We start from the raw sequence: 26411 nt of genomic DNA, 5'->3' as shown, positions 1-26411 counted from the left end.
ACATGTCACCATGTGTTCTTTGTGTTGCCAGTAAAAGCCAACTGGCCAATGCTGAGCAAGACAGAGAATAGGGTTGGACATCCTGGTACAGTGAGGGGAGGAGAAATAGCATGAAGGACAAGAGGGACGTATGCGGAGAGGACCAGAAAACACCAGGAGAAATGAACCGGACCTCGGACATGAGTAAAAATCAAGTATAATGTGGGAAATCTGAATGGGAGGAAGTGATACTAGCTTGCAGGTTTAGGATGGAGTAATTATTGCTTAGTATTGTGCTCCAGGCTAATTAAATAGGTCCTAGTTTCTCTGTGTGGTTCTTTGGATAGATAACTTGTTAAGAAGTAACTGTTGATTTATTGAAAGAATAAGTAACTATTAAATGTTAATAATCATTCACCACACTTCACAGTCAATAAAGTACAATGAGAACCATAGAAGATAGTAGTTGCTGGCTCTAGGGCAAGCTTATATGAGCTATCTTTCTTATATAGTTCCAGACCTAAGGATGATGCCGCCCGCAGTGGACTAGGCCCTCCCGCAACAGTGACCAACCAAGACAGTCCCGCACAGACATGGTCACAATGCAATCTGATCTAAGCAATTCCTCAGGTAAGTATCCCCTCAGATGACTCCAGGCTGTATCAGGTTGTCAGTTGAAAACAACCAGGCCGGAGCCCCATTATGTGGGCGTGGGTTTAAACTAAAGACCAGACAGATAAAGCTGTCTCAAAGCCATGCTGTTAGTAAGAGGCAGAACAAAAGATGCTCATCCACAGAGCTGACCTAAACCTTTCTTCTTCACCACCCATCCTGTGTCCTGCCTGGTACAGGGATGCGATGGGGTTGGAAACTATAAGGACTGTATCCTGATGTCAAGAAAACAGCCACCAAATGTCAGGGCCACAGGTAGGCATGCTGTCACACAACTGTAATTCACGAGGTTAAAACAGGAGAGCTGTACATTAAAGACTTGCCTAGGTGACCGAGTGAGTTCAGATCTAGCCTGGGCAGTCTCTAAATAAACAGTAGAAACATGGCTGGGGATATCGCTTGATGACAGAGTACTTGCCTTGCATTTGTAAGGCTCTGAGTTTAATTCCCAGCACTGCAAGAGATAGAAAGAGAGGAAGGGAGGGAGGGAGAGAAGAAAGAGGGGAAGGAAAGTGAATAGGGAGAGGGAGAGATGGAGAGTCAAAGGCACAAAAAAGAACTGCTTAAAGTCACGCCTTACTGTTTAACACATAGGGCTCAGCCTAAAGGAGAGAGCCAGTTTATAGCTTCCCCTCCCCAGAGCCTATGAGATCCAAGGTCAGCAGCACCCAGCAAAGCTTATGATAGCCCAAGGTGCCTTGAGTCCATGCCTGCCTGTGAGTTCTAAGCTAAACTTACAACTGCCATCTAAGAGCTAAGGAAGCTGCAGCTACGGTACAAGGTGAACCTGGACAAGGGTATTTCTCCCTTATGTAAAAGCCAGTCACCCAGGAGCAGCTGTTGGGATGTGGTTTGTTCATGGAGTCAACTAGGGACCCGGGTTCTTCCAACTCCTGTCTCAGGAAAGGTTAGGAAATCTTTCTGGTCCAGACCTGGACAGAGAGCACATGACCTCTGCTTACTGGTTACTAAACCCATGGGGCTCTAGCTAGCTGGGCAAGCGGTTGCTTCCCACCAAGTCTGCATGTCAGAGGAGAGGCAAGATGGATGGTGGATAGTTAGCCTTCTCTGCCACAATGCTTAGTGTGCCGAGGGAGAATACACCCTGATGCCAAAGACAAACGGCGACATTGTGGAGCGTTAACTGCAATACCTGAGAAGGGCAGAAAGAGCCTCACAATAATCAGCAATGCTTTCTGGCCCTTCTACATGCATCTTGGTCTCACTCAGGTGTAGATATTGGGCCTGGACCAAGCTGTGGGGGTTCCCCTAGCTATGGGGCTTCATTTTGTAAGTGAGGAGACTGAAGCTAGCGTGGTGAAGAGATAGGGTTGAAGTAAGTCTAGGGTGTTGCTCAGTTGGTAGAGGCCCTGCATGCGAATAGAAAACAACGAGTACAGTGACACACATGAGTATAATCCTAGGGCTTGGGGGTGTGGTAGGTGCAGGAGAATCAGAAGCTAAAGGTCATCCTTAGCTATACAGAGAGTTCAAGACCAGTTTTGGCTGTCTGAGCTCCGGTCTCAAAAGACCAAAAGCATCACTACTGCCATCATCATCATCACTGTCGTCGTCGTCGTTGTCGTCGTCGTCGTCACCACCACTACCACCACCACCACCACCACCATCATCATCATCATCATCACCATCATCACCACCACCACCATCTCAAGTAAAGCACTGGCCAGGAAGGGATGGATCCCAAGTCTCCTAATGGTGCTTACCACAGTTCATCCTCACACATTACAGCCCAGATTGCCTATGTGTAAGTAGTTTGGTTCTTTGCTCACACAAATGGTGAGAGGATTTGGTGTTCTAAAAGAACAAAGAACTCAAGCCTTGGGTGTGCCTGTGGGTACCATTTCTGCTAATCAAGATAAGGAAAGCTAGAATGAAATACCTGAGGACACTACCACTGGGATTATCAGGGTCTTATGAGCTGCAGGTTTTTTTCTTTTTGTTCTTTTTGCCCTTAGATGTTCAGGAAGTAGGACTTGAAAGTAAACAAAGGGCCCTTGCAGTAGGCAAGGGAGAGGCAGGTAAACATGTGGGAGAAGTCAACTTCACTCTTGAGTGACGCTGAATCTGTGACCATGGCAACGCCATGGGTGGGGTCAGTGGTGAGGAGGGGTAAAGACAGCATCACTTCTTTGTCTAGGTCTAGGGTCGCACAGTGCTTTAAATTCTGGCTGCTATTAAACAGCACAGCTGCTCAATGAGCAAGGTAAGACCTTGTCACATAACCGTGAGGCCATGCTATGAATGGAAAACTCCCCAGGACCCCAGTTCTGCTGCCCATCTGCCTCTTTACGTCAACTGCTGCCAACTCCTCCTCCTACTATGTCTGCTCAGACCTACCAGGGGGGCTCATGGTATCCCTGGACCACTGCAATTGCTTGCCAGAAGTTCAACCCTGGTGGACTCCTCCCCCAAACTCCTGTCAGTCAACCTGTGTGAAATTGGGTACCAGGATGTTCTGAGAGTTGGAAGATGGGAGCCATAGCTACATAAATTCAGTTATAAAAATCAAAGGGAATAATTCTCACCTCTGGCAAGATTAATGGAGGTAGCGTTCATAAAGCCTCGGTCACTGTACGGAAAGATTTTACTCTAACCCATATCTGACCTCCTTCTAGTCCATCGAAATGGCCAATCACAGGTCAAAAGATACAGGGAGATAACTGCCCCACCCCATTATTGTCTCCTTGGCCTGGTCTTGCTCTCTAGATGCTCTAGGCCCACGACTCTGGGTGGTAGTCTCATGGGGGACCTCAGCAGCCATCCATTTCTCTCCAAACTTTTCCTGGTTAAGGTCACCAAGGAAATGAACTACAATGGCCCCAGACCACCAACCACCACCCTGTCTCCCAAAGCTCTGGCCAGCCCGACCCTACAGAGCTTGGCCCCTACAATGACTCTCCCTTCATTATAGGTAACCTCCCCGAGGAAAGACAGAGCTCCCAGAAACACAGCTGCCTTCGGGTACAAATTTTTGAGCATTTAGGTGAATCAAACATATTTACTTTTCCAATGTTGGGGGTTTGAGAAAATCCATAATGTCTTTGGCCTCAAGCCCTCTTCCTATTAATTATTAAACCCTTGTGTGTTTCGAGGGTAATTGAATCCATGTTTCTAATTAGTTTACACTTAATTCATCAGAACAATTTTTAAAGGGCTGATGGATGTCCCAATAAGCCTCATGGGCAGTTAATGAATCTTTATTTAAGAAGAAATTGGATACCCACCAGACTGTTAGCAGCAGCTTCCTCTGGGGAGCAGGCTGGCACAAGGGCTGGGGACAGAGGCACAGGGGTGGGGGGGGCTGCTTTCTCTGTATACTGCTTGACTTCTCTGAAGCAATGGGTACTTACTGCTCTTAGTACCTGAGGGAAATTGCTTAAAAAGAAGTGAGGTGGGGGTTCCTTTTTTTAAAGAAAAAAAAAAAAAAAGTGTGCCTTGGATCCAATGGAACAGTAAACATCTCTGGTAGGAAAAGGCTGGGTTGGGGCTCTAGAGACCCATAGTTCACTCACGTACTGTCTTCTGGCTTCTTGGCAGGGCAGAGGCCTGGGACTCTTTACTCCCTTGCTGTGTGTTGTTTACTAACAGGTGGCAAGAGCGGCACCAGTTTAAAGTCTTCCTGTGTGCCCCTTGCTTCTTTGAGGACATAAGCCCAGCTCCCCATAAAGCATACAAAGCCTCCAGGGATCTGGTCCCTCTCCACTTGTCATTCATTCGTTCACTCTTTTTTTCTTTCTTTTAGAAGGTATCTGTTGAGCAGCTGTTATTATGGCAGCTTCAGTAGACCCTGGAGCTACAGTGGAGGGAAAAAAAGAGTTCTGGAAGCACAGTTCTGCAGAGTGGACAAACACTATGCACACATTAAAAAAAAAAAAAAAAACCTGGGAAGATGGCTATGTGGTCTCCTGAGTGGGCATCCCACCCAGATCAGGAGGAAGTGGGTACCAGAAAGAAGCTGTTATGGTTCAACTGTAAAATGTCTCCTCTGGTCTAGTGTACTCAGAGGCTGGCTGTAAGCTAATGAGCTTTGGGAAAGCCACTGGATCTTGAGGAATCAAACATTCCCCGCTCCCCCCTCCCCAGTTTCGTGTACTAAGGGTGTGGTCATAACCTAATGGACTTGGGCAAAGTGACTGGGTCTTGAGGGGCTGGGTTTAATGAATAGTTGAGCTGGTTGATAGACTCATAGTATGCTGGCATTAGGAGGTGGGTTCTAGGAAGTAACTACTCCAGACTCTGTGGCTCAGGACATGACAACCAAGTGGGGATGTGAAGAATGAGAGGTAGCCAAGCAAAGGGGCAGCAGGAGAGCATCTCAGGCCCTGAGACAAGCATCCACAGAGGCCTGGCACCCCCTAGCTCAGGGCTCAGCGTTGTCAACTGTCTCCCGATTAGTCACCTGGCTCCCACAAGATTCTGGAAGTTCCTTGAAGAAAGATGCTGTCTCATTAACTGTTATATCTCTAACACCTGGCACTCCTGGTAGGCATCCAATAAACGTCAAACCACAACAATGAACGAATCAACAAATGTATCTAGCACAGTGGCTGACACACAATGGGATTTCTGTGTCATGTAACTCCTTGTCCTTTTCCAATGTCCTCTGTCTTGTCCTACCAGAAGATTTCTCCCTCGCCCCCCAGGGGCCCTTTCAACTACCTTCTGTCCACAAAAATCACATTCCCAAAGGACTGCAGGGAGAGGGACTTGCCAAGGACATCCCTGTTGATGTGAGAAGCATACTATGGAATCCATTGGGATGGTCCTATGGGGGCATCTGCTGCGATTCATATTCATAAGGAGACAGTAAATCTGACAGTAAATTTGTGGATCATTACAACTTCCAAACAGGTGTCTAACACCAGTTGAGTGAGATCTGCAGCCAGCTCCAAATGACTGCAACTCCATTTCCACCTTAGGCTGGTGACAGAATGTCTACTGCCAGTAACTGAGCGAACGAGTCGTAGCGCTTCCCATAACGGGAGCCCAAATGTCTAAATTAAGGGATGCTTAGCTGTGCTTAACTGGGGCAGTCATCACCAGCGCCCTATAAACCCTCCGACTTAGAGAGATGCAGTTTATTAGCAGGGCCTCCATAGATTACATTGGCTCGTGCTCCGTTAGCAAACTTCATTCCACATTAAACTGCAGTTCAATGGGATGTTTGCCAGCTCTGAAAGGCCATCTAATTGCACAAAAGCAGAGACGCGGGGACCGTTTCAGTAATTCATCCAGGCAGGGCTGACACTGCATTATCTGGGAGGCACTTTGTTCCTTTCTTGCTAATTTCCAAACTCCTACAGGCTCCTCAGCCTTCAGGACTGTTCCCCAGCCCCACCCTCCCACCCTGATCCATTATGAGAAGAAACTGATCAGCTTCTATTGTAAATTTAATTCCAAGCAGCCAGACGCTGCCTTCTGGCACCCCAGGATGTGGCTGCTTGTGAATAGCACCAGATGAAATGTGAGATCTTGCAAGGAGATGCTCTGAACTCCTGCTGGAGAGAGGCAGGCACGGGGAGATGGATGGCGCCTTCATAGAGCGCAAGCTGCACACGGCACAGGGTGCCTTACTGGCACCTCTCTGTCAGTGATGCCAGGTGTAGCTGCCAGTGCGGTGTCACTGAGAAAGCTCCATTTCACAGAGGAGGAAGCTGAGGTTCGTATGGCCTGACTTGTTTGCCCAAGGTCACCAACAGAGAAAGAAGACAGAATGCAAGCAGTCTGAAGCTGGGGTCCTTGAATGTTCAAGTGTCCCCAGGGTGTCATAGCTTCAGTGCTACTGCATTTGAAGTCAGAGTTATCTGCTGTGCTCAGGCACCCTGCACATCATGAGATTTGTAGTAGCATCTTTGGCTTCAGCCTGCCAGAGGCCATTGGCATCCTGCAGACATGCAATCAAAAAATGTCTAGGACAGCCAGGACTGTAGCACAGTGGTAGAGTGCTCGCCTAGCACGCCCCGGGCCCCAGGTTCAATCCCCAGTGTTGATACATTCACACACAAAGCATTTTCAAAGGTTCTGTGAACATCTAGATTGCCTTCCGTCAAGAGCCGTTGCTCTTTCTTACAATTTGGAAATGTATGCTTGTATCTTCTAAGTTTTTCTGTAAATATTACTTTTACTCATATCTAGTACAATTCAAGACAGTATACACATAGGGCTTTATTTCGTCATCATCAGCCAACCATAGAGAAATTAAGATAGACATTATGATAGGCCCATTTTATAGATGGGGAGCTAGAGCACTCACATGCCGTCTACTTGTGCTGTGAGAGCACAGTTCCCTGCATGGCCCTGACAGAAAAATCTGGTAAGAGGCTTGCCTCTGCCTCAAAGCATTTAGACTCCAATGGGAGCTCCACCACAGCTCATAACCCACCCCAGGAGTGAGCAACCACAGAGAGGTGGGTTTGAAAGGTTGGGAGTTGACTACTGAGCAACCATAACATGGTAAAGATGATCGGGTGGTGGAGGATGGAGAAGAGAGGGGAGTGTTAGGAACACAGTGAGAAGTGCCTTCCTGCTAAGATGTAGGCAATGAACACAGAGACCCGCAAGCGATGCAGATGGAGGGAAACCTGCTGCAGGCCTCTGGGTGGTCCCACTCCACCATCACTGTGGGAGAGGAAGGGAAAGAAGAGTATTATGGGATCCGGAACATGCTGATCCATTACATGCATACACAGCGCGCGTGCGCGCACACACATGCGCGCACACACATGCGCGCGCGCACACACACACACACACACACACACACACACACACACACACATGATACCTTGTCCACACATTTCATACACAAAACATACACATCCACATTAGACAAATATGTGATACACTGCATATGCCTAATGCTGCATCACATATGTACTCATGACATACATATGCATGCCCTATTATCTGCATATATGTTGCATGCATAAACTTGCTGCATTGAATGTCTCACATCAAACACTTACACTGTAGGCACAATGACCTGAGCACGGTGCTTTTCTCTCTGTCTTTCCACAGTGCCTTCAATTCCCTCATGGAAAGGTCTGATGGGAAGGCACAGATGAAGGGTCAGGAAAGACCCAAAGCCTTTGAGAAATGTCTGCATTCTTAGGTTTAAGTGCTGAAGGGCAGGAAGGATGCAAACAACATTTCCGGAGCATGTAGGGACCTGAAGCCAAAGGCTCTCATACCATCCCTGGGAAGCGAGACAGTCACCTCTACTTTACAGATAAGACTCAGCAAAGTCAGACTTGCATGACATCACAGCATTAATAAACATAGAGATTAGGGGCTGGAAATGAGAGAGGGTGGGGCTGAGTGCTTGCCTAGCATATGTGAGGATAGCAGTGCAATATATACACTTAAGTATGTGTTTATGTGTGTTTATCAGGTACACACAGCATAAAATCTAGGTCTATCTCTTTCTGTGAGTCTCACAGAATAATACAGTAAGAGATGACTGATCTGTTCTATTAGATGAAGGAAAATGTCAGTGCACAGACATACTGCCAGCCATGTCCTGGCCAGATGGTAAGACACATTTCACACATCACATCACACATATATATTATATGTTTGCGTGCTAGACATCGCACACATCAAATGCATGACCATGGTGCACTGCATACATATATGCATATCCATGACATGATATGTATGCATACGTAACACACATGTATACAACTTGTATTTTCCTGTGGCCTGGAATTTACCACAAGCTCACAGGACTCATTTTCTGTGTCTGAGCTAGACATCGCTGAGTCACCCTCTACTTCTTTTATTCCCTCCAAATCCCCAGAAAAACACTAATGACCCTTGGGACAACTATTTCTCATAATATCAAAATCCACCCCATCTTCTTTCTCCACTGTTCTGGTCCAGGCGACCAGAATAACCCTTCCCAGGTATCTCTCCTATGGTAACCAGATTATCCCAAAGCCCTCTAGGGAAAAAAAAAAAAAAAATCTCTGTCCTAAGGGTATCTGCAATACAGCTACAGCTAACATACTTCACGGTGGGACTGTATCCTTTCCTCTCCGGACAAAAACAAGGATGCCATGCTCACCGTTGCACAGCGCGGTATTGGAGCTGCCCACCAGTGCTTACATGCAAATAGAAAGGAGGCAATCCAAACCAAAATGGTAGTAGTCAAGTCGCTCTTGCTCAGAGACGTACACAGAGCTGTGTTGAGTGGTGGAGAACTCAGTAAGGTTATAGAGCACAAAATCAATACAGCAAGGTCAACTGCATTTCTACGGATTAGCGAAATTAAAATCAGGAAAATCAATCCTATTCACAATGGCATCAAACGAGTAAAAACCTGTTAGTCGTCCAGTTCAAGATGGTGCTTTGAGGGTACACCGAGACTCCATTCCACCTGATCTGACAGTTCTCATGACAGTGACCCGAGGTGTGAAAGAGATGTGTCAACTTTGGAGACAAAAAAAAAGAGGCTTCGATCCCATGCTCTACAGCACTCCAGGAGCTTCCTCTAGACGCCGCCAGCCCAGCCAGTCAGCCTCCATTAAGGGAAAGGTTAGCAGGATGTTGACAGAGAGATGGAGCTTAAAATATGCCTTAAGGAAGTCACTTTAACCATGAGCAGAGAGAAAATCGTGGGGGGAAAGTAAAGAAATCTTTTACTTGAAGACAGAAAAATTAAAAAAAAAAAAAAAAAAAGGAAGTGACAGCCACAAAGCTTAAAAATAGAAAGCCATTAAACATCAGAGATGAGGAAGCACATCAGTTGTACTCTAGAAGGTGAGTGGACAGAATGGTGCTGCTAAAGGATGCTGACGCTGTTCGGGACCCTTAAAAACACGGTGGTGTTCTAGGGAGAAGAGTCTTCCTTAAAACAACGCCATAGATATATTAAAGTAGAAAAACTGGCAAAGATCAGCCTGATAAATGCAATCCTAAAAGGGGGGGGGGGGAGTGGCATTGTTGGTATCTAAGTAAAACCGAAGGCAAAAGATATCTTTGAATAAGGAAGATAATTTTTATACTGGGAAAAAAAAATCCACTGTGAAGATTCAATGTTTAAAAATAATTCCTGGGAGCTGGGGAGGTTCCATGGTTAACAGACCATATTGGTCCCACAGAGGATTGAGTTTAGTTCTCAGTACCCATGTTAGGCAACTCACATGTGCCTGAAACTCCAACTCCAGATCAGATGCCCTCTCCTGGCCTCCATGAGCTCCTGCACTCACCTTACAAACACACACTTAAAAATAATAACTCAGATCGCTGTCAGTTTGAGGTCAGCCTGGTCTACAAAGTGAGTCCGGGACAGCCGAGGCTACATAGAGAAACCCTGTCTCAATAATAATAGTAATAGTAATGATGATGATGATGATGATGATGGTAATTCTTGTTTTTAAAGTATTGGGCTAGTGAGATGGCTCAGTGGGTACGAATGAGCACTACTGTCCAAACATGAGGACCTGAGTTTGAATCCCCAGAGCCCGCATGGGTGTGGCTATGCACTAGGCTTAACCCCACTGCTGTAGGGGAGTGGAGACAGGAAAATCTCTGGTGCTTGTTGGCTGCCACCAAGCTCCAGGCGCAGTGAGAGACCCAGGCTCAAACGAATGAGGCAGCGGACAACAGAGTGCGATGCCTGAAGTCCTCTTCCGGCCTTTCCTCATGCAGGAGTGCCCACACACACATGTGCCCACCGCACACACATGTGCCACATAAGATTTAAAAACGTAAAGATGAAAATATGTATCTGCTAAAGATACTGCATCAAAACACATAAAGCGTTTCGAGACTTATAAATGGCAGTAATGACAACCGACAAACTATGCAAGCCTGACACCAGTTTATTGCTTATCCTGATGAGTATCAATTAAACAATAAATAGGAAATTAGAAAAAACCCACAGGATTAATAACGTGAATTTTCATCCTTCAATATGGAATGTTTGATTTTTCTCAATACTCATAAACATTTATAAAATACGGTCTTAGAAGGAAGAGGGAAAATCAACACTCCCCTAAAGTTGAAAGGCATAATCCAATCATAATGCAATAAAACTACATCATAAGTTTTAAGAGAATAAACAAATAATACTTGAAATTAGAGGGAAAGCCTCTAGAGTCAGAGAAAGAACAAAACTGCAATTAGAAACTCTTTCTGAAATAACAGCTACCCATCAAAATTTACAGGATATGGTCAAAGTTGCACTTAGGGGAAAAATGCCTCTTAATGCTTTTATTACCAAACAAGAAATAATGGGACTAATTCAATTCATGAAGCCCTCAAAGAGCAACGTCAGCCTAAGGTAAGTGGGAGAAAAGAATGGATAAAGATAAAAGCAGAAATCAATATGTTAGATAATGGAGAAAGAAGAAAATTGATAGGCGCAGCACTCGAGGGTTTAAAAGACCAATAAAGCAGGAAAATGTCTGTCAAGAGCTATGGAACGGAAAGAGTCAGGAGTCCATGCGGAAGGGGAGGCAGGCCCAGTCGCCATGAAGACAGAGGTCCACATCCTAGGCCCTTATGTCATGATGCTTGACTTCCTTGACACACAAACATGACAGCTGAGTCATGAATAACAAAACCTGAGTAAACTAGTAAGCTGTAATGTGAAGAAGATTCAGAAGATGTCCTGCCCCCGGGAGAGTCCCCATCCTGGAGAAGCACCACCCCTCCCCTCCCAGGGTGGCACACTCCCATGGTTATCTGGGCTCCTTCCTCCTCCTGGCTTGCCCCAGTGTGACCAAGGGAGCTCAGAGGCAGTGAGACCCTTCCATCTCCTCCTCCTAGCTGATGCTGTGGGACATTGGCTTCTTCTGAAATGAACATCGCGAACGTCACAAGGTGGGGAGCCCGCACAGGCATAACCTACTAAAGGACAGCGTGAGCTAGGTACCAAGATCAGCCTCCTCGGGGTGGGCTGTGCTTAGAAGGACGCCTTCCGAAAGACCTCAACAACGCGCTTTTGTGGCCTGGAGGCTTTCCCTAGATGCTCACACAAGACAGCTGTCGCTTGTCCCTTTCAGTGGCCCCCGCTGGCCTCCAAGCCCAGCCGCACCAGCTACCCGTGTGCTACTTTGCCCATACAGCAGCCACTGAGATATCCCCGGCCCATCTCCCCATTAGCAGGTGGACTCCATGCCGACAGTGACTTTGCTCCGCTGACTGCTATGTTCCCCCAGCACTCAGGTCGTTAGTAGTATAAAACGGATACTCGCAGAGTACTTGTTGAACAAATGAAAGAGGACTTTAGTCCCTTGAACAGGGTTTTACTAAATAGCACCTGTATGCCTCACCCTGTGCAATATAAAAGGAAGATGGATGAGTCTGGCCATGCCTGGAACTACCCTACCTCTGCTGTAGGCTTCCCAGATTCCTGGCTAGGGGACCAACCTGCACGAGGTGTGACATGTCCCAGACACATCCTCAAGCCAGCTTAGAGGGTAAGCGTGAGACAAACATGCTCACCACCCTCCCCCCATGAACCCTAGAACTTGGCTGGTGAACCAATAGCCCTTTGGTTTTCTCAGAAGCTTGGAAGCTTAAGTGAGAAGGCGGGGCTAATGCTTGTGATGGAGGGTAGCAGGCTTCCAGGTCGATGATGCATAGAAAGCTGTCCTAATCGGGCTGTCTGCCCCGGAGTCTGTCGTTCCTACAGAGGGCTATGCCCTCCAACCCCATCTCTGCCTCCTTTGTGACCTCCTTGTCTTAGGAAAGTGACTCAGAGGCACAATTGTTAGGCATCTCAGCCCCTCTCTGGTTTTAGCTTCCACCAGACATGTTGGAGTTGGGGAAGATGAGAACCATCTCCAAATCTCAGAGTTCTAGCCTCACAACAAAAGCATCCAAATGCAGTTTCAGCAAGTCCCCATGGTTGCAGGCCCATGGTGCATGACACAGCACCACCCACTGCTCACAGCCTTCAGCCCCACGTGACCTAAGACAAGGTGAAAATACAAGCATTCCTCTATGTGTGGAGGATACACCCAAAAGGCAGACAGACAGACAGATAAGGATATACTTATGTTGGCAAAATCAGTTTCAATGAAAAGACTGGAATTTCTCTATTACTTCTGTTTTCTACCCAGTTTACCCAAGTGTCCGACGTGGCCTTGTCTATCATATTTTTTTCAAAGAGGAAGGAAACGGAGAAACTAGGCATGGCGAGTAAGAGTTGCCTGTAACTCCAGCACCCAGGAGGATTACGGATTTGAGGTATTGGGCTACAAGAGCAAAACCTTGTTTCAAACCAGCAAGCAGGTGTTAAGGGAGGGCCCAATAGAAAGGAAGTTGATGCTTCTGAGTAAGACTGGACCTACCAACATGGGGGGGGGAGTCTCACAAGGCCCTACCCCTTCCTGAGGAATTTTAGGCAGTTATTAATTGCTGGAGGTGAGAAAAATGCATTTTCTTCAGTGGTGTAGGCACTGGTAAGGTGTCCATGCTTCTGTAAAGAAGGCCCCGCCCATGCTCTGATAATCAACCCTAATTTAACTCTTTGGTTCATACTCATGTAAAGAGAGACATGTGAAACAAGAAAGTAGAAAGGAGACCGACTGGAAGGTGTAAAAGGGATCAGTGGGAGTGGGAAAGGCCAAAAGAGCAGTTATGATCAGAATCCATTATATACATTATTATATGCGATTAATGGAAACGTAAATAGTAAAACAGAGGCCTGCTGTTCACCAAGCTTGGCTCAGGCCCAGCTGCCGGCAGCAGGGAGGTGAGGAGGACGGTACCTTGTTCGAAGGTTCTCTGCCTGGGGTGGGCCATCAAACACTGACAGGACATCAAAGTCCTCTTCCAGAGCAAAGGACTGGAACACGAGCTGGATCCGGTGCTGGTCCTCTGCAGTGATGGTCCATGTGCAGTTGGCGTAATTGGGATAGCCATAAGGGAACCCTGGGCTCTCCACTGTCCCATTGGGACCCTGAAGTTGGAACGTGCAGTTCTGGCCTGGAAGAGAAAACAGAAAGAGTTCAGTGTGCCCAGAAGAACCCCAGGTAGTTTCCAAGAGCTGGAAGTACCATGTTAAAGAACCATCACTCTTCCGAGGGCTGCCTATGGGCTAGCCTGGGCTCGACACTCAGAGAGAGAAGGCGGGTAACATCCTGTCCCCATGTGGTTCACTGTATTCAGTTATATTGAAGCCTCAATGCTGTTGGGAAACTAAGATCGCAGCCCACCATTACAGGAAAGCCCTGAGCTTTGTGCGAAATGGAGGGCGGCTCCCTTTGTTGGCAAGCCTTCCTCTTCTCTGCCTGGGGGATCCCAGACCCCGCACCTTCTACCAGAAGAATGTCAAGAAGACCTTAGGGAAATTACAGATCCAACTCCCTTTCTCCTGATAAGAACCCAGCAAGCACCTGGGGTTCCTGGGATGCCTCTCCATGCTAATGAGGCATCTCAGTACCTTAGCCCTTCAGCCAATGAGCTTTGCCCACCCTGGATATCCCGCCTCCCCAAAGTACTATATAACCCTCGCCCACCCCACAAAATTGATCTACCTCCCAGAAGCTGATCCCATAAGGTCATTTCTGTTCATGCTCACGGGCCACCAAACCCCCAGTTCATGGCTTCTGTTTCCTTGTTCCTGAGGACTGGTGGCCAGAGACTCCAGGAACGAGGGAGGGTCACACAGGACAGCTCTATAAGATGTCAGATAGGGCCACAACCAGCCTGCATCGCAGACCTTGCAACCAAGCCACGGGACCACCCGAAGCCTCCTCTGTTGCCTGCAGCTTCCCTGTTCTCAGCTGATAGGCTCACCCCAACCCTCCCTGGAAAATGCCAGTCACCAATGGGTCTGCCCCATACTGCTATCCTTCCTCCTCCACCTAAGTGGGATCACTGGAGGCATACACTTCCTGGCCCTTTGAGGACACTTCCTGCACACGTCTCTCCGCCGGGGGTCTTTTCATTTCAACTGTGCTCCAGACTCTACCTTTCGTAAAAACAACCCCACAGCACTCCTGTCAGACCACAGCTAGGCTGATTGGAATCACAGCCTGTCTCCCCACCCTTCACCACGCCCATCGGTTCTTCCTTACTATCCTACTTGTCTATCTGTGAGCAGACACAGTGAGGTCGCAGACCAAATATGCTGGGGATACGCAACCTACTCAGCCTCTCCCTACACAACCTACCCCACCCCATCTCCCCCTCCCCCAGCTGACTGCTCAACGGCCATAGCTCAGGCGGCGCTCTGGGCTTGCCAGCTGTTGGTTTGGGTCAAACAGAGCTTCAGATAGATAGCAATTGCTAGGAGGGCTTAGGGAAGTGGAGGTTCTACTTGGTTCTCCTGCTCTTGATGCTGCTGCTGCTAGGGTAGGATCTCTCTAGAAGCAGCCACGCTGTGGGTTCCTCCCACACCACTCTCCCTTCTTCCTCTTATCTGACTGCTCTGTTTCTTTTCCAGGCCCAGTGGCGGAGCCTCTTGTCTCTGTCCAGCCCAGAGGACTTCCCATTCATGTACTGGTGACGTTACTACTGCACAGTGCGAGCCAGTTGCCATTCCTGGGCTCCAGGCCTGACTGCTTTGGGAAGCACACCCACTCTTCCCTTGCCCGCTGCTCCTTCACTTAGGGGATGGGATGACGTCCCCATCACGATGTCTAAATAAGACTGGAAGTGACACCTTTCTCTCCACAGCCCCATGGCCAGTGTCTCTGTCTATATTTCACTCCCATCCCCCTACACCAAGCTCTTCCTTGGATTCCCAACTACTCATTCATGTACTCTGGTCCTTACCAACCCCTTTACTTTTCGTTCAGAGCCATTTTCCCAAGGCATTACTAGGACCGAGTCATCCCCATCCGTATCATCTCTAACACCCTGCGACCCCTCACTGCTCTCCAACAAGGAAAGAAAACTAAAGGCTATGGGGGGGGGGAGGTGTCTCTGCGTGGTTCGATGCTTTGAAATCTCTCCCTTACTACACTCCAGCTTTCTAGCCAAAGTGTCCCTCAGTCCTGCACCTCTACCTTTTCTCCCTACGCAGCCACAGGACTTTGGCAGTGTGAAAAGGCCATGCCGCCTTCACCTCTGTTTGCCAGCACTTAGCATAGCAGCATACCTCCCTGCTTCTCCATGACCGGTTGAGGCTGTAAAGCATGAGAACAGAAAGCTTGTGGGTTGAAATCTTCAAATCCTGCGGTCTCAGTAACAGGCAGGCACAGAGTCCGTTCTCAACCGGCTGGTAGGGTCTTTCTTTGTATTCAGACAGTGTTTGTCTAGACAACTCTAAGATCTGCACCTTCACTGACTTGATATTCACAAGAGCCACGGATGATGGACACTACTAGTATCTTTACTTACGGAGGCTGAATTAGAGCAGAGGGGAAGTAAAGAACGGGGCGACAGCTACCATTACTCAATGTTGGGACTTCACATAGGAGGGCCACTTCCTCTGTGATGGCGCTGATAAGTTGACTCAACACTAATTTTTTAAAAACCACCTTAGGGATTAACTGACAAAGGCCACTTAATCTCTAAAAATGACTTTAATATTAAGAAATCTCTTAATGCAAAGTATCCCATTAAGGGCGAAAAAGTTAAGGGCTTCTGAATAAATGCTAAAGAGGCATTTAATAAAATTAGACGTGTAACTCTGATTAGAATAAGCATTCAGAACAAGGCAGAAGACCATCTTCTTTGCATTAATCAGTCCCTTACGTTGTACTTTAGGTGACACATATAATAGGGGTCAAAAAAAAAACAAAAAAAAACCGAGACAGAGATGTCAGCATCCTCCCTAGCACCACGTGCCTGACCAGAAAAGCTCAGCTTGCAACACCAGAGAAAGAAGAAAAGGGGGATGCAAAGAGATGGCTGGCAGACGGTATGCTAATGTGCCCAGGGAGACCAGAAGAATCGATTACAAAGCTATTAGAACTAAGAAGAAATTTCTGCAAAGTAACCCGATGCAAACTGTACAAAAGTCAATAAGGCTCGTATATGCCAGTCACAGATGAAAGCAGGAGGGTCAAGTTCCTTTCATGGCAACTACAAAGAGCGTAGTATACACAGAGACAAACTTAATGAGAAATGTACAGGCAGGCTCAGGGGTGTGGCTCAGGATGCAGGGCTCAGAGAAGTCCTGGGGTTCCACCCTCAGTGTCATGAAACAAAGGGAGGGAGAGCGAGATGGAAGGAGGGTCGAAGTAAGGGATGGATTGAGGAAGGGAAGAAGGAAGAGATGGAGGGTGCGAGGGAGGGAGGGAGGGAAGGAGACAAAATGTGTAAGCACTTTAAGGAAAGAAGTTTTAGAGGGGTTTTTTTTTTAAAGATCAGAATAACTGGGGAGAAATGATGGGAGTCTTGAGTGGAAAAGCCTAACTATTGAAAGGTTAATTTGTAATATTAACCTCTCAAAAAATATTGAAAGTTAATTTATCCACCTGATGCAATGTTCATCAAAAGCCCAAAGACACGTTTTAACTCTGGGAAAATGACACCTAAATTTAACTGGGAAGTAGGCTATTTGGACAACGTATTGTCTTTTAATGGGTAGAAAATTTAGTAGTCTCATAATAAAGGGTACTAAATCGTATCATGAGCGGCATGTGGAAGCTGTGTTGGAGAGGGGTTCTCAGTGCACAAATACAGCATGAAGCAGTGCTGGAAAGAAAAAAAAAGCAGCCTCATACACACAAAAACTGATATAAGAAGTTTTGTTGTTGTTGTTTTACTTTTTTTAAAAAAGAAGAAAAATTTTTGGAGAACAAAATAATTAACTATTTTAAGAAAGAATTATCTTCTGAATTCAGATCATATATCAAAGTAAATTGCATATGGGGCTAACTAAGTGCTAAAAAAAAATGCCCATGTTATAAAGTTATCAGAGAATATACAAATAAACGGCTATCTGTGGTTTCCTAATTTTCTGAATGATGCTGTATGATTAACAGTTTTATATAAAAGCGAGTGTGTGTATATTTATGTGTGAGTGTATTGTGTGAATGGGTACTGTGTGAGCATGTATGTGTACATGTGTGAGTGTGCATGTGTATGTGAATGAGAGACAGTCGTGTTAAATAGACAAAAATCAAAAAGGCAAACAAACATTGGGTTGAAAAGTAAATACCTTCATTATGGAAAGAATGCATGCTTATTACTAATAACAGTGAACAGAGCAAACACAATATATGAACATCGGACAGGGGACAAACAAGTTCACAAATGAGGAGAAACCAGACACCAACCACAAGAATAGTGAGGTAAAGCTTCCATTTAACAGCTTTCCAAAGGTCCAAGAGTCCCTCCCTGAACATCCTCTTTCTGCATAGGCACCATGACCCCCTCATCTCTCATCTCAGGGCCATAAAAGCCTAGTGGAAACCCAATGATGTCACTGCACTAGGTCGCTAATGGCTCATTCTTCTAGGTCAATCCATGATGAGCCATGGAGCCTACCTAGATCATGGACTAGCTAGAGCCTCCATTTGTCCATGGAAGCAGCACTTTAACTGCACTCGTTTAGGAGTGCAATCAGTGTTTCTGAAGTATAGACGCCCCTACAGAGGTCTTGTTCACGCCTAGTGCAACCACTGATACCAACATTGCCACCATCCCCGCTACTGGAGACAGCTGCCCCAGCTCAGACCTGCCCAAGCCCGGAGACACTGACCTGGAATGTAGGAATGATCTTTCCTGCTATAAAGAGAGAAGCAGTGGGATCCAGGACGCGGACCCTGGAAACACTGCCCATGTAACGGGACAATAAGGGCAAAAGAGATGGAGGCAGAAGACAGAGACAACAGAGGAAGAGACCCAGAGGGCAGTTCTCAGAGAAGAAGGTGACAGAAAGTGGAGGATGCCATCAAGAGACTACAATGAGGGTCTTCGAGGAGGTCACTCTGTTTGATATCTAAATGGTCCCTCTGGAAGTAAGATGTGGCCGTATGAGAGCTCGGGCCTGGCCCTGGGCATCCCCAGTGGCCAGAATTCAATCAGCGTTTGCTGCGAAGATACATCAGTTAGAGCAAAGGTGATCAGGAGGGGTTGAACAAGGTGAGCAGAGGCTAGTCTGTACCAGGCAGATGCAGGGCTGGTTGGCAAGAGAATGCGAGGCCCCCATGTATGAAATAATAACACATGTTTTGCTCTTTGTAGAGCACTTGAAAAATACAGGCAAGGTTTAAAAGGATGAAATGATTTTAATCTCACATTCCTTCAGAGGCAATGGCTATTAATATTTTCATTTTCTAGAGTTTTCCATGCGCAGATAAAAATGTTTAGAAAATACTGTACATCCCCTTTGGAAGGCTGGGTAGTAAATTATTCTTCAATCTCTAGATTACAAAAGGCAACATCCACTTACACTACACATAGATAGGCAGGGCTTGTTTATAGCCTCGCTCCTTTTAGAGTCTCGTGCACTACAGACTGAGCTAGGAGGGTACCCAGCACCAACCGTGGTTACCCAAGTCAGCATCCTGGTTGGTGACCCTCCCCCCCTCCCCCTCCCAGCCCCATACAAGCATGTGGACACATTTGGAGAGAAATTTTTATGATTTTGTTTTTAAAATGAAGCTGCAGTTTAGCTCATTTCTCTGCAACTTGCTTCTTAACGTAACAAGGAGCTGGGGGGCACCGTTCAGGTCAGTAGCTGCAGATCCAACTTATTTTTTATATAAATGCATAATATTGCCCCGCACGGATGAATCTCAATGCGTTCAGTCACTCCTCTGGGCATGGCCATTCAGGTCATTTCTTGGTTTTCTTTTGTAACAATTCAGTAAACACACAACATGAGTTTTCTCCTGCCCCCAAGATACTGAAACTGCCCATAAACTGCACTTTTAAAAGGATGCTCAAAGTCCCAGTGTATAGTTATCCTAGAATTTACTCAACCATTTTGTTGTCAACCATCTAAATCGCTTCTGGATCTTTTTTTTTTTTTTTTTTTTTTTTTTTTCTCAAATCCTGTTTATAAATACAACCTGGACCTGAGCAAGGTCTGGTGACAGGATGCCAGGCAGTGCAGTGCAAAACCGCTTTCCATGGCCAGAGGCACAGGATGAACGTCCATTGATGCAGTCACTGCACCCAGCTTTGCTGTCTGCTGGAGTACTGTAATTACAGGCTGCCTGGCCTCTGCAGTGGGCACTTTTGGGTGTGCTTAGAAAGGGGCGAAGGCGGGTTCCCTTGGAAGTCTCCCTGAGATCAAATGGCTGTTAGTGAGTTAGCCTGGTACAACCAGTACAGCCAGAAATACAGATGAAATGGGAGCCAGGGCTCATATGGCCAGGTGCCCTTTTGTATCTGGGAGTGGGGATAGAAAAACCACGAGGTCTAATTGCATATGGTCCTGGGGCTCTGGCTAATACAGTTACCCTACAAAGCCAAGACATGAGAACAGCTCCAGAGAACTGGATGGGATTTTTTAAAATTTGTATTTCTTTTTAGATGATTTCTCTATGATAACATTTGACCATGTCCCCTGGAGGGGGAGACCTGGTGGCACTCAGAGGAAGGACAGCAGGTTACCGAGAAGAGACTTGATACCCTATGAGCATATACAGGGGGAGGTAATCCCCCTCAGGAACAGTCATAGGGGAGGGGAATAAGGGGAAAAGGGGAGGGAGGGAAGAATGGGAGGACACAAGGGATGGGATAACCATTGAGATGTAACAAGAATTAATAATAAAAAATTTAAAAAATATATGATAAACCTTCAAACCCTAAGGTTACTTGGTCAAAGAGGATGAACATCCCTGCAGCTTTCCCCTTTAGATTTCCAAAATATCTTCTAGAATGTGTGTGCTAATTACATTCTCGCAGCCATGTCTACAAATGCCTGTCTCGGGTCATCTTCACAAGCACTGCGGATTTTCTTACTGAGATGGTTTTGCTAGGTTGGTTGATTCAGAATCTACATCTATTTCCCCCTTTTGAGTGTAGGTGTATGTTTGTATGTGCATATGTGTATGTGTGCGTGTGTTTTATATATGATATTTGTATGCAATTGTACATGCCCATGAAAAAAATGTGTGGAGGACAATTCTGGAATGTTGGTTTCTTTGAAAAGCACAGAAATATTATAAGAATGTGGTTTTTGTTTTAATTCCCGGTACGGGGAGATGGGACTGCTTCACGGCAGCTGACTATGATTTTTCCAGTGCTCTAGTGGAGGCGTGATTTTGCGAGCAGCAGATAGTTTCTGCACTTGTGTGATCTTCGGAATTCTGGAGACTTTTCAGACAGTATATAAATGCTAGGGCTCTGAGAGGTGGAATAGATTGTTGTCAGTGGGTTGATTGTTACTGTTGGTCGTGGTTCGTTAAGTAGTCAAGTGCAATGAACAAACAAGAAGAAATTAGATATCCTCCTGACAGTGATAATCACATTTGTCCCAAGGACCTGGACACCCCTAGTCAGCAAGTAGTCTAATGATAATGACGCCCCTTTTCTGACCCCTGACTTTATTCAGTGATCTAGTGTTAGGAAGTTGGAAGGCTGAAAAAAAGTGGGTGGATGAAAGAAAGTAGCTAAGAAGACCAATTATAGCCTCATTCCTTTGAGACAGGGTCTCTCAGTGAACCCTGAACTAGCTGAAGCCAGCAAGGCCCAATGCTGCTCCTCCTGCTCCTCCTCCTCTTCCTCCTCCTCCTCCTCCATCTTCCATAGTGCTGAAGATACAGACTCACATATACCCATGCCTGGCCTGTTACCTGAGTGCTGTGGATTTGAACTCAAGCCTTCACGCTTATGTCGCAAGCATCTTTACTCCCTAAGCCATCTCCCCAACTATTCTTTCCTTTTCTTTTTTCCTCCTTTCTCCTCCCTCCCTCTTCCTTTCCTCCTCTTCTTCCTCTTCCATTTTTCCTCATTCATTTGTACTGTTTGGAGACTTGAGTCTCCCTACAAAGCTCAGGCTGGCTTGGAACTCTTGGTTTCCCTGCCTCAGTCAGTGTTATAGACACGCACCGTTATATTACACTTCACCTTTTCTTAATCATTTTAATTCTCCCTCTTGGGAGTCACCTATCTGATGAAATCCTTGGCTCACTTTTTCATTATAATTTTTCTAGTGATTTACATATTTATATATCATGTATATTATATGTAAATCCTCTCGGTGTCCCGCGTGCCTTTTAATCTTATTGCATTTGACAGAGAGTGCTCTAAATTTTTTGCACTCAATTCTTGCAACAGGCCTTGCTGTTTCTTGTCAGATTGCATTCACCCTGTAGGATCAAGCTTTTAATCTTCCATCGTGTTTGTTGCCAGCATTGTTTTCCACCTGGTTGTGTGCCTTTCGTTTTGCTTAGATTCCTCACGCAGATTAAAACATTCAGCTTTTATGAGCAGCCACACTTATCTCTCTCAGTCTCAGTAATATTCCTCCTTTATTTACACTGACAAAGTCGCTCAACCAGGAATCTGTTAGCTACCCTGTCATCCCAGTCAGCAGGAAAAAAGGTTAAAGTCCTTCCCTGCCCCACCCCACCCCAAAGCCTTAAGGTACCCACTACTTGCTTCCTCCACTCCTCTTCCCTGACCACCATCCTATAACCTGTTACTGTGCATCTAAGATGCCCCTGCAGCCCATCACATCCCCTCCTCATGGCCCTAGCAAGTTCTGGTCCTTCGGCCTACAAGCCTCTTGCTTCAGGAGCGGGTCTGACACTCTCTTTTGGGAGTTCAAGCAAGTGTCACACCTCCAGAAGTCACCATGAATGAAGTCCAGGCCTTAGTCTTCTACACCAATGACCCCAGCACAAGTGCCTCTGATTTGTGTGTTGTAACAATCTGCATGGCCACCCGGCCTGCAAAAGTGCTCCCTAGCCCCCATGACAGCAGGGCCCTATTTATTCTCTGAAGTTTCTCTGACCCCCAAGCCAGCACCTGGCCCTTAGCAGATGCTCATAGAGGCTGAAAAAATGAATGAATGAATGAATGCTAATTGCCCACCCAGCTCTGCACACGGACTACTCCTCGCTGAGCTAACTGCAGACACTTAAAGCTTCATTACCTCCTCCAGAAGCCTGCTCAGAATTCTCAAGGCAGCCTCAAGCACCGTGTTGCCCAGTCCTCGTTCATTCTGAACACTGTGGCTTCCACCAATGCTGATATAATGACATGTGTTTGTGGCTGTCTTCGTCAAGAGGCTCCTGGAGATTGTATTCAGATTGTTTCTCTAGTACCCAATCCAATGATAATTGGCTGTAACAGAAACTCAGTACATGGTTTTCGAGTAGATGATTGAATGAGATGAATGTTATTATAACATTCCGAAAAGACCCACCAACTTCACTGGCCCACATGTGAGTTATTTGGGAAGTGGCTTGAAGAACAGGTTACAACGGTAGAACTTGGAAGCAAAAAGCCTTGGATTCCAATATTTGCTACTTAGTACCATATGAACTACTTATTTAAATTCTTTAGGACTTAGTTTCAACACTTTAAAAGTGCTTGCCATACAAACCTGACTACCAGAATTTGATCCCCGGAAGTCGTGGTGGAAATAGAGAGAGTTGACCCCCTAAAGTTGACCTCTGATCTCCACAAGCACTGTGACACAAGCACAGATAAACTGTAGTAGGTTACATTGAAGCCGGGTGTGGCGGTGGCGCATACCTATAATCCCAGCACTCGGGAGGGGGGGGGGGCAGAGGCAGGTGGATCACTGTGAGTTCGAGGCCAGCCTTGTCTACAAAAGTGAGTCCAGGACAGCCAAGGCTACAATGGAGAAACCTTGTCTCAAAAAAAAAAAAAAAAAAAAAAAAAAAAAAAAAAATAGCAAACAAACCCAAAATAATAAAACAAAAACAAAAGCCCCACTTAAATAAATAAATAACATGAAAACCCACTTCCGTGGTGGCCGTACAGACAGATGTGGGAACAGTAGCAACATTGCTAACTGCTCAGTACAGTTCTTGGCAGACAACAAATGATCAATAGATAAAAGCCAACCTTTCAAGGAAGACGTGTACCATTCTTTATGTAAGCCTTACCCTATCTTGCTATGGTTATGCACAGAAAGTTTATGTACTTTTTGTTGTTCTAGCAAATAGCATTTTCCCCTATTTTTTTTCTGTTATTACCCATATACAGAAAACCTATTGATTTTTACGTATTCGTCTCCCATCCAACCATGTTCTTAATTCTAAAATTTTCTCAGTTGATTCCCTTGGGTGTTTTAGGTACACAACCGTGTTGTCTACAAATAATGATAATTTTTGAGGAGATAGCTCTTTTGAGAAATTTGGCAGGAAAATTCAATTCAATTCTGTAAATATTTATTGACTGATAAGGTCAATTTTGGACAAATTTAGTTGGAGATACCAGTGGGACATGCAGGCAGAGATGGCCAGAAGGCAATTAGACTGGAGACTGGAGTCTGGGAGTGCAGTCTGGGCTGGAGATATGGATTTGTCAAAGCCTTGTAATTAATGAACCTGCCTGAAGAGGAATTTCAGGAGATGGTGGCAGATGCTGAATAAATCATCATGACCAAAGGTGTCCCACTGGCCACAGGGACACCACTAAACACCTCCAGTATACCACTGGCCACCGGCCCATCTCTAGGATGCTTCTTGGCAGGGCACCTTGGATGTAGATGGCAGAGGCTGGGCCCAGCAGCATCATTGGTCTTTAATACCCCCCCCCCGCGAGGAAAGGACCAAGAACTCCTCAACATCAGGGATGCTTGTGGCCAGCCTCAGTTTAACTCCTCTCTCTATGTCTCATGTGTTTTCATACATCACGAACAGATTCCTTAATGTGAACTCACCAGCTCCTTTCAGGCCTCCACAGTGCTAGGCCCTTTGCCTGGCGCACCCTTCTCTGCTGGGTCTATAGATCATGTCCTCCGAGCCTTCCTAGTGTGACTGGCAGATAAAGGGCTCCCCCCACCCCTCCTTCTTTATAATCAAGCTTCCGTCACACACTCCCATCTTCTCATGCCTGATTATTTCCCAGTCCAGCACACTCTTCCTTCATCATTGACGCTGCACAGAAATTAGCTTCGTCCAGATTGCTTTGGCCAATCTTGTTCTGTCTCAGACTTCCCCCTGCTTTGTTCTTCATCTTGCTAAACTACCTGAGGAGCATCGTCACCTAGTCAGCCTCACTCACGGTTCCACACTCCGTTCACATGGCAACCTTACCAGTGTCCCAGGTGGAAAGAAGTTTCTCTTCCCTTTCCAAGAAACAAGGACACCCTGCCACCCTTGCCTAAAGCCCTTCGGCTGTTCCTCCCTTGGTCCCAATCAGGGCACCCATGATTCCTCATGAGCCTGCCTCTGCTCTTCTCCTAGGCTTTGCACCCTACCACCTCTCTTAAAGGGTGCTCCGCAGGAGTTAGACCCCTTTGGGATACATTGATGCTCCATGTTGTCACCCACTCTGAGATCTGTAACATTCTCATTGCTCTGATTGAAACATCCTTTCTTTGTAGCTTGCTTTCACCAACTCCACTCATCCCTTAGCTCCCAAGAGAACCTCCTGACTCCCACACTAAGTGGTACACACACACACACACACACACACACACACACACACACACACACACACCTCGTACCCTGGTGTGTGTTCTTAGTAGCCCTGCATCCCCACTGGATCACAACACATTCTTCAGCATCTGTCTTTCCTGAAACATGGATTCTGTGAGACACACCATGTGCTGTCCTATCCCACCTTCCCCCAGGAGCATGCACTACTACTTTGCGTTGTTTTGGCATCCATTTGGAATGTAGGCTTGAGTTTCTCATAGCAGAAGGATCCTTATGTGCCCTGATGCAATCACAGTTCTCTAACCTTTCCTTTCCTCGCTATGATCCATCTGGATTACAGCCTTGGCCACCTGCCTAAGGACCGGTGAGCTATGACCTACCTAACTCACTCCGTTGGCCCCTAAGCCCAAATATGGACTCTGTAGATCGTGGCATGATCTCCAGAAACTTGAGCCTGCTTGCTCTAAATCTACCAGCTATAACATCTGATGGATAACCCACCTGAATAACACACTAGACCCCTATAAAGGCTCTGACTCAACAGGTTAATTTCTCTGACCAGAGCTCCCACCATCTGAGTGTGTATGTCTCCCACAATTCTCCCTTTTCATTGGCCCCAAGAGAGAAGCTGTTCTCTTCTCTCTGATTCCTAGAGGCAATAAACACTGGAACAATGTGGCTAGTACAAGGAACCAGCACCAATTCCAATACTGCAAGCACTCTCTTGGGCTGCCTCCTGCATGCCTTGCCTGATGGGCACTCCCAAGCCTAAGTCTCCTCTCTGTCAGAGCTCTCACTAGAGGAGAGCTGTTGTGGAATACATCACTAAGACAAAGTTCAGACAAGAGAAACCGCATATGCCAATGTGCCAAGTCTCCTTCCAGCGGATCACAGGTTGACAGTCATTAGAATATCTGCCAGAACAAAGAGGTCCTATGAAAGATGTGTTGGAAACATCTACAAGTGTCTTCCCTAGCTTCCATCAGGGCAAGGCTAAAAGCAGAGAGAGAGAGAGAGAGGGAGAGGGAGAGAAAGGGCGCCAAAGGCCAGATTAAAAGAAGGTAGGTCAGCCAGCAGCCAGCAGCCAGCACATTGCTTCCCACCCTAGAAGCACCTTGCACATAAGTTCCCAAGGTCACATCCAAATGACCTTCGGCCACAGAGATGCTTCAGCAGACTCCACCTCTGTGATCCTGGTGCTGAGTCCACATTCAGGTATGCACAGTAGATGTGCAATGGGTGTTGTGTGAAACGGTGATCACGGGTGTTTCTAATGAAGTTGTACTTTACTTTTTGCCC

At 46.4% G+C, this 26411-nt stretch overlaps 1 protein-coding gene across 1 annotated transcript in view; it reads right to left on the bottom strand.

The window, feature by feature from the left end:
* Csmd2 (CUB and Sushi multiple domains 2) overlaps positions 1-26411 on the bottom strand; it is a 561027-nt gene that overhangs the window by 478345 nt on the left and 56271 nt on the right. The window contains exon 2 of the mRNA XM_051172054.1: positions 13392-13608. Within this exon, the coding sequence (XP_051028011.1) occupies positions 13392-13608 (217 nt within the window). The remainder of the gene's footprint in view (positions 1-13391; positions 13609-26411) is intronic.

The sequence above is a fragment of the Acomys russatus genome, chromosome 29 (assembly GCF_903995435.1).
Source record: "Acomys russatus chromosome 29, mAcoRus1.1, whole genome shotgun sequence".
Taxonomy (NCBI): domain Eukaryota; kingdom Metazoa; phylum Chordata; class Mammalia; order Rodentia; family Muridae; genus Acomys; species Acomys russatus.
This window is presented reverse-complemented; position numbering and strand designations above follow the sequence as displayed.